This window comes from Beta vulgaris, chromosome 4 (assembly GCF_026745355.1).
Source record: "Beta vulgaris subsp. vulgaris cultivar EL10 chromosome 4, EL10.2, whole genome shotgun sequence".
Lineage (NCBI taxonomy): Eukaryota > Viridiplantae > Streptophyta > Magnoliopsida > Caryophyllales > Amaranthaceae > Beta > Beta vulgaris.
The window spans coordinates 34,218,165-34,230,431 of NC_079205.1; the positions used below are offsets into that span (position 1 = coordinate 34,218,165).

General features: G+C 34.2%; 1 protein-coding gene and 1 long non-coding RNA gene across 3 annotated transcripts; both read left to right on the forward strand.

The window, feature by feature from the left end:
• Window positions 1-404: 404 nt before the first annotated feature.
• On the forward strand, window positions 405-3,248 carry LOC125496944 (uncharacterized). The gene is made up of 3 exons (XR_007273390.2): window positions 405-1,197; window positions 2,207-2,269; window positions 3,142-3,248. It is a non-coding gene; the product is annotated as an uncharacterized LOC125496944 (long non-coding RNA).
• Window positions 3,249-3,330: 82 nt separating this feature from the next.
• LOC104884751 (60S ribosomal protein L10a) lies at window positions 3,331-9,698 on the forward strand. 2 transcript variants are annotated; one of them, XM_010669439.4, is made up of 6 exons: window positions 3,331-6,212; window positions 6,312-6,341; window positions 7,385-7,604; window positions 8,268-8,433; window positions 8,691-8,896; window positions 9,073-9,698. In XM_010669439.4, exons 2-6 carry the CDS (start codon window positions 6,337-6,339, stop codon window positions 9,124-9,126), a joined length of 651 nt encoding a protein of 216 aa, XP_010667741.1. In that variant the 5' UTR covers window positions 3,331-6,212; window positions 6,312-6,336; the 3' UTR covers window positions 9,127-9,698. The 2 variants fall into 2 exon arrangements, with proteins under 2 accessions (XP_010667741.1, XP_048499001.1); XM_048643044.2 differs by having other exon boundaries at window positions 3,331-6,341.
• The last annotated feature ends 2,569 nt before the right edge of the window (window positions 9,699-12,267 follow it).

The following is a 12,267-nucleotide window of genomic DNA, read 5'->3' on the forward strand; positions in this document are numbered from 1 at the left end:
AACAACATCAAAAGTTCCCAAAAAGCGTGGACAAGTTACTGAAGAGTGTGAAACAAGCATATGAATGTTATGATCCAAAAATCATAAATTACACTTTGTCATCACAGAAAATGTATGTGATGGTTGAGATTCTAAAAGTGAAGGGTGGAAACAACTACAAAAGTCCTCATAAGGGAAAGAAGAAGCTAGATAGATTGGGATTCTACCAACTTGTAATATCCCGAAATTTTTAAACTTTCTTTGATTAAATAACAATAATTAGTGGCTAAAATTTTTCTTTAATAATAAGTTATGTTAGATGATTTCATTAGTTAAAGTAAGAAGACAAATAAATAACAAATTAATTACTAAATAAATTCATGACATAAAAAGGAAAAAAAAAAAGAGAAAAGGAAAGAAAAAAAAAAGAAAGAAAAAGAAAAAGAAAAAGAAGAAATTGAAAAACATAAAAACGTGAGTTTTCCTTCTCCATAGCTCCATCTCAGTTTTCTCTTCACAAAAACCCACCCATGGATTTCTAAATAAAAAATGGGTTATTGAACACAAACAAACTTATTTGCAAATAAAATTCATTAATCAAACCAAATCACTCAATCACCCATTCAAAAATCAAAATGAGTTTCTTGCACACAATCAAACTCATCTTCAAATATATATTCATACTCAACCCAAATCACCCAACAACCCATTTTTGGTAATTCAATTCCATCAATTCATTTGGGCAGAAATTGAAACTCAACCATGGCTATAAATAGCCATGTTCATCTCCTCAAACCATTCACTCAAACCATTTGAGTTTTCGTCGGAAAACCGCCACCCAAACCACCCTCAAATTCATCTGTTTTTTCGCAATTCTCTCTTTCTCTCTCTTTTGTTTTCGCTCAACCACTGCAGCACCACCACCCACCGCCACCGTCGCAATAACCACTACCCCCTGATTCTGCGCGAAACAAGAACCACCCACCGCGGCGCCAACCCAGCCGTATTTCTTCTCTCTCTCGCTCAGCTCCTCTCTTCCTCGCCCAATTCGTTCTCTCTCTCCTCTGTTTTGTCTGCTGCTCGCACCGTCGAGCCACCACCGCATCCGCACCTCTCGTCGTGCTGTCACTTTTCTGCCTCGCCTCGCCTTCAGTCGCCGGAGCTTCGTTGTTCCTCCACTGCTCTCTGGTTCGACGTGATGTCGTGATTGAAGCAGAGGTATGATGACCTCCTCATCTACTGCTTATATGCTTAATCTTCATTTGGTACTTAAAGCCCAAAATATACTATTATAAATTCCTATTATTATTGGGCTTATGTTTTGGACTGATTTCATTAAATAAGTAAATGAAATAGATTAAAAGGATGGTTAAACTTCTAGTTGCTGAAAATATTTGAATATTGATGGGCTCTTTAGCTATAAGAACTCAATATAACTTTTGGGATAAGAATGGTTTATTTATAACCCTAATATATATATATCAACCAGAGAATAATGCAAAATATAGTTTATTAGATTTACGCAGGCACTCACATGTATTACACGAATAAAATAATTATATTACGAGGTCTATAATTATAAGTTATTAAGCTGGATTCTTGAATCATGGAATTAATGGCTATTGTTTCGATTAAATAACGAATATGTTTAAAGGGGTCTTATGACTAATAAATGATTAAATGACGATGTAGTATGTTTTAATATTATATTTTATATAATTATAATATATCAATTAAAGAGTAATAGTAAATAAGTATAATTTACTTGTTAAATTTGTATATGTTAAGGTAGCAGTTAATTAAATTACAAGAACGTAAGAATTCTATTACGAGTTTTATAATTACAAGTCATTAAGTATAATCATGAACCATAAGATTAATGACCACTGTTTTAATTTATAAAACACGAATAATATGTCTAAAAGGACCCTATGACTAATATAATGAAGTTTTAAATTAAAGGTTAACAAAACTATAACGTTGTGAATTTATAAAATATGAAATGGTTATAGTAAGACGTTGTCTATAAATAATCAATTACGACTTAGACGCTAAGTTGTTAGGTGGAAAGGGCGCCTACGACCTTTTTATCAACCACCCAAGACGTTAATATATAAAACTCCTAAATACCTCCTAAAGTGGATACATGATGGAAAGGGGACAGTAAACCCAGAATTCCGAATAAAATATTAATAAGTCTTTTATTAATCCATGAATTGATTATTAGATTAAAAAGGAAGAGATATTACAAGCGTTCCCCTACGATCAAGGTTGTTAAGCAGGATTCCAGGTAACGTCTACTGCTAACACCCGCACTCCCCTTCCAACTCTGTTTTATAGTGATTTTATATAATGTTTATGTTATGTTTTATATGGTGTGCGGGATATGAAAGGTTTTGTGAATGATTTGATGACGTTGTGCAATGACTTTATTATGATTTCTGAAAACTACTCAAAAGACACGAAACATGATAAATGAAAGTGAAAGATGGTGAATGGCAGTACTATGTTCTCTGGGCCGTAAACGTGTCCTTCTGTTACCTGGCGGCAACGCCACCTTCTGATGGGGGACAACGTCCTCGGTGGCACCCGCATTATGGCATTATATGCCACCTTCTGATAGGGGATGAATATCCTCGGTGGCTTTGCCTTCTGTTACGATGTATGGCATTATATGCCACCTTCTGATGGGGGATGAATATCCTCGGTGGCTTTGCCTTCTGTTATGATGTATGGCATTATATGCCACCTTCGTTCTGATGGGGGATGAATATCCTCGGTGGCTTTGCCTTCTGTTACGATGTCTGGCATTATATGCCACCTTCTGATGGGGGATGAATATCCTCGGTGGCTTTGCCTTCTGTTATGATCTACGATGTTATATGTCACCTTCTGATGGGGGATGAATATCCTCGGTGGCTATGCCTTTCTGTACTCGCCAAAGTAACCAAAGAAAGTTTTCTGATAATGAAATGTGATAATGGAGATAATATGAACGGAAATGACTTTTAAATTCCTGATTTGAAGTGTATGTTTACGAAATGATTTTTACTAATATTCTCTTCTCCCCGTTTGCAAATAAAATAAATTGAAATGAATTTACGTTGTTAGAGTAGTATGTTACTGAGCCTCGGCTCATGACGTTTTGTTTTTCTGTTTTAGGTATGCATACGAAGATGGGATGACGTAGCAGTGAGGATTAAATTACTTTAATGCGACTATGACGGTTATGAAATCCAAGTTTATGATCACTAGATTACGTAGCATCAGCTATGCTTATATATATATATATATATATATATATATAAATAATATATATATATATATATATATATATATATATATATATATAATTACTATAATTATTATAGAGGTTTAGTTATATGAAAGAATGTTGCCTTGTACTTTCCTGTGTGGAGAGTACGGCAGTGACGAACCGACTAAGTTAGGAAGGTCTTCCGCTGCTAATCCTTGTAACTAATTAACCTAATAGTGATGCTTAGAAGTCGGGGCGTTACACAACTAGAGTCACAATTCTTCTAGAGTTGGTAGATGACGCAATCTCATACCTAAGTGAGGGCATAGTTATTATTTGAAGGGAGCTTTGTGAAGATGTAGGTGGTTCAAATACAACATCTACAAGTGCTGTCATAGCATAAATGGGCAGTCAGATTTCACAATGCACATGTAGATCAATAAATTATCAAACTTGAGCAAGGTATGACTCCCTTATTTTGTTAATCATAAGCTTTTGTAACTAACTGGAGCAAAGGAAGGCTCCTTTATTTTGTAACTCATAAACTTATGTCCATGGAGCAGGGAAAGACTTATTTTTATATATCACACACTTTAGTAACTAGAGCAAGAGAAGGCTCCTTCGGTATCAAACATTCGATTCAAGATCTAGCCATGAAAGTAGTTATGTAGACTCCCCTTTATGCAAATATTTTGGACCATAGAAAAATGTATAAATCAACCAAGGAAGCCATTGTAAATCACAATCTCTAATTTAGAAATATAGATTAGCTAGCATATGGTATGAGCAAATAAACATATGGTATGAGCAAAAAATGAGTTCACGACAATAAAGACAACATTTACTAGCATATGGTATAAACAAAAAACAGAAAGAAAGCAACAGAGGGTAATTAAAATGAGATCAATTGACCACGGTTAATAATGTCTCAAACTATAAGATCAATTAATCAATAAAATAATTGCATATCAGTTTAAATAGCCTAAGAGAACCACAATGTCATGCATAAATTAATCAACTTGTAAAAGCACACTCTTGGAGTCTAGAACATCTACATATGGTCACTCTTTGAAACAATATATTGCTTCTAAATGATCCTAATTTCTGATTTTCAATTTCTTTTTCATTAATCAATTTCTTTCACATGGAGCATGACGTCAGGGAAAGGGAAACCCTCAATATAAACCCATGTAACAATGGTCTTCCAATAAATTTATTTACCTAATGATGGGATCATATTATTTTAAACACCTAAAACTAGCTAGTAAATACAAATCATGGTTCTTACAAACAAACAATCAAAATAACGCATAATACTTTCATAGATTTCCATCATAACACAAACCATACAATAACAAATAATTCCATAATTTTGTTAATCCATACAACAAAAAGTTCTTCCCAACCAAGAAAACTACAAACTAGTGTCTGGAAAATTTTGCTCACAAACGTTATACAATAACACAAAATTCCCACAAAACGATAGCAAAAAAAACCAAAATAATCCCAAAATCATGAGAAACTTTATACTACTACTGAAAATAATATATAGATGCTTATCTAGTTGAAGATTCTGGCCAATTATCAGGGGCTTGTGTTTCGTCTGAGTCGTATCCAATTGTCGGCGAAGATGGTGGTGGTGGAAGTTCGGTCGGAGATGGGGGTTGCAAATACCTTGTCCTCTTGTTACTAGTGTCTCTTTCGCACTCAAGTGTGTCGGGGGCTACTTCACCCACGAAACCCACTTCAACTGGTGATGTTTTTGGGAGACACACTTCAACCTTGCTGCAACTGTTGTCTTTGACATCAGATCTCAAATCAGAAAAATCCTCGTCTTCATGAGCAAGATCAAAGTTGACCTCCTCTTTTAAGCTAGATCAATGTCCCATAGGGTGCTTCAACTTCGTCAAGTTTACATATTCCTCATCACTTTCAGAAGAATAATAATAGTAGTAAGGATCCATTGATGAAATGAAACTTGATAGAGAGAAAGAGAGAGAACGTCGAAGGTATATTGGAGCAACGCCGATTTCTAGGGTTCTTGAAGAGTGAATTGAGCACATCAAAGGAGAGAACAATGGCGCATAGCAAATTGAGTAAGTAAATTCTCCATAGATCGAAGGAGAGAAGATCGAAAGAGAAAGGGTCAAAGTTTTAGGGTTCTTGAAGGTGAAGAACTGATTGAAAATTTAATCGAAAGAGAGTAGATGTTTCTAGATTCAGGGTTCTTATAATTTCAGTAAATTGAAGGAAATGGGAAAAAAGTTCACTTGATTTTATTTTTAAAGCTACTAGTAATGGGGATATAAGGTAAGTAGATTAATTAATAAATTGAAGAAAATGGTTAGTAGGTGAATAATTAATATTAGAAGTTAATAATAAGGGTAAAAAGGATAATTTCATGCCATGAAAAGCTTACTGAAAAAGAAAATGGTGCAACTATTATAACATTTTTGAAAAAGGAATACAGTGCAACTATTTTAAAACGGAGAAAACATTACACAGGGGAGTTACACGAGGGAGGAACCAACACTTTTGGTAGAAATTCATTAACTGCATGAAATAATAAGCTCCAGTACCGTTAGATGGAATGAAAAATGTTGTTAATTGGTGATGATTTTAAAGAACTTAGATGGTATAAGGTGATTATTTTGAAAATGTTGTTTTTTTTTTTAAATCCATATGAGCCACGAAGGCAATCGTTCACAACACCTCAATCTTAACCATTAGGACAAGACATCCTTGGTGAAAAAAAAAGAGAGTGGGTTCTATAAGAAGGTTATTGTGAAAACAAAAAGTCAAAAACCTAAAAAGAAAAACCTAGCAATCGCCATGGGTTCATCATATGTCGAATAAGGGCCTAAGCTCTAATATCGTAGTCCAAACAAAAAGGCCCAGATTACATTTATACTATGCAAATTAAAGCTGCTTCTCTTAGCTGCAGCACCAAACCCTAGCAATCTCTTTCCAGTCTCCGGTACACTCTCTCTCTCCTCATTCCTCTGTAATCTGTATTTTGTTGAATCTCTTAACTCCAATTAATTTTAATTCACCATTTTTGTGGTATTGTTAGCAGGTTTTGCTCCTTATAAGCTTTAATCATGAGGTATGTTTTTTTTTTTCTTTTCCGATTCTTCTATCTTTTTTAATGCTTGTGTTTATGTGGCTATTATAAGGATTTGCTATTTAGAGATATTGTCATGGTTTTTTTCTCATTCTGCTTTACTGTGAGAAATGGTTGTTCTTTTTTTCGTAAAATCTTAGATTGTATTATTAGGTGATTACTTGTGAGAGAATATGAAGTGCTTATTATTTGTTGGCATTCAAATTTGTTGCGTGAATTGATTTGCAAGATCTTGATAATTTTATCATTTATCCTCAGAAGTTATAGAATGAGTTGATTTTTTGCGTTCTTGTTGAGTAATTGAACATAAAGTAAGGTTTTTTTCGTATACATTTATATCTGTTTGAAACACTCCCTTTGTATTAAAGTAGGCCGTATGTGATTGGCATTTTTCCTTGATCATGCCATTTGGCATTTGATTAAGAGATTGCAAACGATCTGAACACTTTGTCGCAACGCTGTGATACCAATAGAGTAAGGATCATAGTAGCTTTTTTAAAATCTAAAGAGCGTCTAGGCTAACCACAGAGAAGTTCATTCTATCAAGTATGTCTTTGCCTGGTGGTTAAGATTGAGGTGTTGTGAACAATCACTGGTTTGAATTCCCCTCCCCTTCTTTGTACTTTGTATTGCCTTCGTGGCTCATATGGATAAGAAAAAAACAGAGAAGTTTATTCTAACACGGATTAGTAAAACCGAAAAAAAAAGAGAGATTGGCTAGGTGGTTTAACGATTATGATGTTGTTTGAAGATAGTAGATTGCAAAAAGCCTAAAAGCAGGCCAAGTAGGAGCTACTTGTTTGAAATTGTTTTTTTATTCTTGATGCAAGTTTTAATAAATATTATGCTCAACATTAGCAAGGATTGATACCAAAAACCCAATGCGTTCTATTTTACTAAATTGTAGGTACCATAATCAAAGACTGTATTCCTCTGTTTATTACTTGATTTATTTGTCACATCCCCTCTAGTTATCTTTTAGTGTTGTGTGATTGATTGTAAATTATATTATTTCGTCAATGCAGTAAGCTTCAGAGTGAAGCAGTGAGAGAAGCCATCACTGGGATTAAAAGTGATGCAGTAGAGAAGAATCGCAAGTTTACCGAGACAATTGAGCTCCAGATTGGACTGAAGAATTATGATCCACAAAAGGATAAGCGTTTCAGTGGTTCTGTTAAGTTGCCACACATTCCTCGTCCTAAGATGAAAGTTTGCATGCTTGGAGATGCACAACATGTGGAAGAGGTAATTATTATGTGCTTTCAGATTTCTCTCTCGTCATTTATGGTTTATGGAAGCTTTAGACCTGTTGTGAGATCCCTAACAATTGTGGTTTGTGGAAGCTTTTAGACTTGTTACTTGTTAGCTCTTGTTAGGCCATGTTGAGCAACAACTTCATAAGTTGCTTCTAGAATGGTGTTTGTTGAAGTATTGAAAAATCTCTTTTATTGGTTGAAACTGTGTTTGGGAAATACTCCAAAAATAAGCTTTTGGGAGGTAGAGTTAGCTTTTGGAGTAGGATTGTGGATGTAAATTACAGCTTGTCTTTGGTCTTTTACTAATCCAACACCTCTTTTAACTAAGACTACGATTATTTAGAAAGGTTTGTTGACAGTTAATCTCAAACAAGGTTCATATAACAACTGCAAACAGCTACTATGACAACCATGAACATGTCCTTATTTCCATGACAATAATGGCAAATTTTTAAGTTACCTAAGGATTACAAGAACATGCTTTTGGATTGATCATGTTTCTTTGATTCCAGTTTTGGGTTCCTTATTTGTTGATTGTAAAGATATTATGTGCTTTTGCTGACTTTCCTGTAATATGTTTGGCTGTTGAAGCCATATGCCTGGGCTTTATTCCTATTTTCATTGCTGATACAAGTGTGTGATGTGATGATAGGCTGAGAGGATAGGTTTGGAATGGATGGATGTCGAAGCGTTGAAGAAACTTAACAAGAATAAGAAATTGGTTAAGAAGCTTGCAAAGAAGTACCATGCTTTCCTTGCATCTGAAGCTGTTATTAAGCAGATTCCTCGTTTGCTCGGTCCTGGTCTCAACAAGGCTGGCAAGTGAACTGACTAATTCCTTGCTATAAGATGATTAGCTTATTACATAATTCTACTAGGATTACTGTGATGTTCATTTGTCCGATGAAAGAATATTTAACATTAGTCTCGCTGCAGACCTGCAGTTTACTGGCTTTAGATGACATGTTGCATCAATCTGATTATGTTTTAGTTCATCACTCATCAGTGTACCTTTTGAAGTCAGCGCTTGTTTAATCTTTTGTTTCTTACTCCTGGGTATCTTTTATGTTCTCAGGTAAGTTCCCAACTCTAGTCACCCACCAAGAACCCTTGGAGAACAAAGTGAATGAGATCAAGGCAACTGTGAAGTTTCAGCTTAAAAAAGTTCTCTGCATGGGAGTTGCTGTTGGTAATTGTAGTATGGATGAGAAACAGATTTTCCAAAATGTGCAAATGAGTGTCAACTTTCTCGTATCGCTGTTGAAGAAAAATTGGCAAAATGTGAGGATCTATATTTCTCAAATTGCTTGTAGTTACATTTTTTATTTCAACAAAAAGAAATGGTTTTGTTTAGGTGTCATCTTCTCTGCTGCAAGAAAAAAGCTTTATATTTCCAAAAAACCGTTAAACTGGAACCTCCTTATATTTGAATTAACTTACTTTCTCTGTATTGTCAGGTCCGATGCTTGTACCTGAAGAGTTCCATGGGTAAGCCGTACCGCATCTTCTAAAACAGACCCTATCTATCGTTGTATTTGGTTAAAATGCTTTGTAGGAATTCCAGTTTTGTTGATTACCTAGTAGTACACTTTTACTTGTTGTGAGCTCAGGTATACACTGATGATGTCGTTGAATGAAATGGCCAAATCTTTTCTACTTAGTATTGTTCTCAGCAACATTTGATGTTATTTTTACCCTTTTTTGAACTTTTTGATAGTTATATTTTATTGGGGTTATGTATCTGCCATTAGTTTCCTGTATGATGTGGTTGTGGCAATTTTATGGAAGTAGTTGATGGTAATTGGTATGACGAGTGACAGACAATCATATTCCATATCCTTTGTTTCTTATTGATGCATCATATTGATTGGACATACTTTTTGATGTACATTTTTAACTACCAATATTTTTAAATATATATTATTAAAAGTCATAAAAAAATAATATATGCATTGAGATTAACCAATTAAAAATTAAAATTATGATATTTATCTTTATAAATTATTAATTAAAAATGGTCAAAGTGAGTATCTAGAAGGGGTAAGATGTTAATATGCTGCATTTATTAGGAAATGAGGATGTATTAACTAGTGTATTTTATCACCTTTTAGTAAAGTGAAAGTATAGGTCAAATTGTTCGACTCAAATAAGGTTGTTTGCGGTTTGGGTTGGTGCGGTTTGTGATATAACTAACCCAAATTGGAAATATATGGTTTGACATTTTTCCAACATAAACCGCACTGCACTTTTGTCCAAACTAACCTAAAACGAATTGTGCAAAATGGTTTCGTGTGGTTTAACCATTTTTTTCCTCTACGACATTAATTTTGTAATTTAAGAGTGAAAAAAATTTGTTAGTAAAGTATAGAGCGTCCAAATAAATATGAAGTTAAGCCCTTTAAAATCGATCGGATATTTCTCTTTTTTAATGTAAACTCCATCGCGAGGTAGAGGATAGAGGTGGTACCACCTCGAATTCCAAGCATTGTCTAGGTTTTGAATTCTCATCTGAACAATATGTTGGGCATTTACTTCTGGGCTGTTTAGTCTTGTATTTTGCCTCTGAATTGGTGTGTTATGCTTGCTAGTAGTCTAGCAAGAGGTAGTATTTGGACCAATTATCTTTCTTAATAATAAAAAATTGTAAACTCAACCTTTTTCCTCTCCTCTAATTTCTTTACTTTCACTTCCGTTGTCATTCTTTCCGACACTTTCGAGACTCCAATATCACGGATTAAGAAATCATGGTCTTCATCAACTGAAAAATTGAGGGTTGAAAGCCTGAATTTGTGTTCAATTAGTAGATCCTGGACCAAGGTGTAGGATGAGCATCCTACACCAGCTCCAAAACGCAAGGCAAGAACAATGTAACGCATCATTCAACATGCAAAAAAGTAATTGATTTGACAGCTAATGTACATTCCCATTACATCCAGTGTACATGTTGAAAATACAAAAAGTAACTGATTTGACAGAACTGTTCACCATTTGATAACTGATTTGATGTCAACCGCCATCAATTCCCCCCATATACTGTTCACCACTTCTATCTTTTCCACACTCAACCTCCTTGTACATTCTTGGCTTCGTGGTTCATTAACAAAATCAAAATGTACAATGACAGCCCCCAGCTGAAAGTAACCCAATTCCTGAAGCTGATGTCAAGTGAGTAATTTGCAATCTTTGTACACTGGGTGTGTTGATGTTTGTTCACTAATAAGATTCAATATGTACAATTACAGTCTCATACCGAAATTCACCACTTATCTCTTTTCCACACTCAACCTCCTTGTACATTCTTCGCTTTGTGGTTGTTCATCAATAAAATCAAAATGTACAATGACAACCCCCCAGCTGAAAGTAACCCAATTCATGAAGCTGATGTCAAGTGAGTAATTTGCAATCTTTGTACACTGGGTGTGTTGATGTTTGTTCACTAATGAAATTCAATATGTACAATTACAGTCCCATACCAAAATATTTCAAGTGAGTAATTTCCAATCTTTGTACACTAGTGTGTTTGATGTTTGTTCACTAATGAAATTCAATATGTACAATTACAGTCTCATACCAAAATTCAATAAAATCACAATGTACACTAATTGTCATTGCTTTGATCACTGAAAATCCCCCAATGTACACTCGTATATTATTGTACACCAAACCTATGCATTTGTACATTAAAAACATTGTTTCACGTGATGAGAGAGAAAGAGCTGGCCCGCTTTCAAAAATATTGCCAAAAGCCAGCCACATGGGTAAGGTGTAAGATGCTCACCCTACACCTCGGTGAAGGATCTAATTTGCGATTTGTTTTGGGAGTTTGATCGCCTTTTAAATAGTGATCATGGGTTTCAGCATCCAACGAAAAGTGGGTTTGTTGTGGTTGATTTGTGGAAGGTTAAGCATTTGCAGGAGAGCATCATTAGACCACATAAGCTTATTAATTAAGGTTACAAAGTTTCTGCAAGGCTAGCTCTTTTGTTAGGTAAATTGAATATAACTTTTGCTACTTAATTCGAAACGTTATAATTTTTTATCATTTGAGAGTGCTTGAAATATGCTTAATTAAATAAGATCTATTTACAATATAGTTTTACAATTCATCATATATTTAACTAGATGGATGGTAAGACATCATTTAGTCTTTCTTTTAGATAAATATAATAATAACTATAACTATATTGAACTATATGTGACTATGTCATTTTATCATAGGTCCAATTTACATGATTAAACATATTATCTTTCAAAACCTCAGCCTTACGAATCCAAATCCTATAGAGTTTGAATAAAATTCTACAAGGCATAATTGTATATGAACCATACATTTTAAAATGAAAGGCTCGTATTGGTGGGGGGGATAAGGGGTTTTTTGATGAGAAACAATAGAGACGTTTTTTAATTCAGTGGTTGATATTTGATATTGCTCAAACTCAATTGATCCAAACACCAACCTTACTCAATTGAATCAAAGCAATTTAGTATTGCAACAAAATTTTATTGTTACAACAAAAATTAAGATCTATAACAACAAAGTTATATATTATAATATATATTATAATATATATATATATAAATATATATATATATATAGGAATGGGATCTTGTGAAAACACCCATAAAGCTAAAAACTGAAAACTAAAGATCTG

Coding starts and splice junctions, on each gene's coding strand:
- LOC104884751 (XM_048643044.2), top strand. Junction 8,434..8,690: donor TCCTGGTCTCAACAAGGCTG/GCAAGTGAACTG, acceptor TTATGTTCTCAG/GTAAGTTCCCAACTCTAGTC. Junction 8,897..9,072: donor TGAAGAAAAATTGGCAAAAT/GTGAGGATCTAT, acceptor CTGTATTGTCAG/GTCCGATGCTTGTACCTGAA.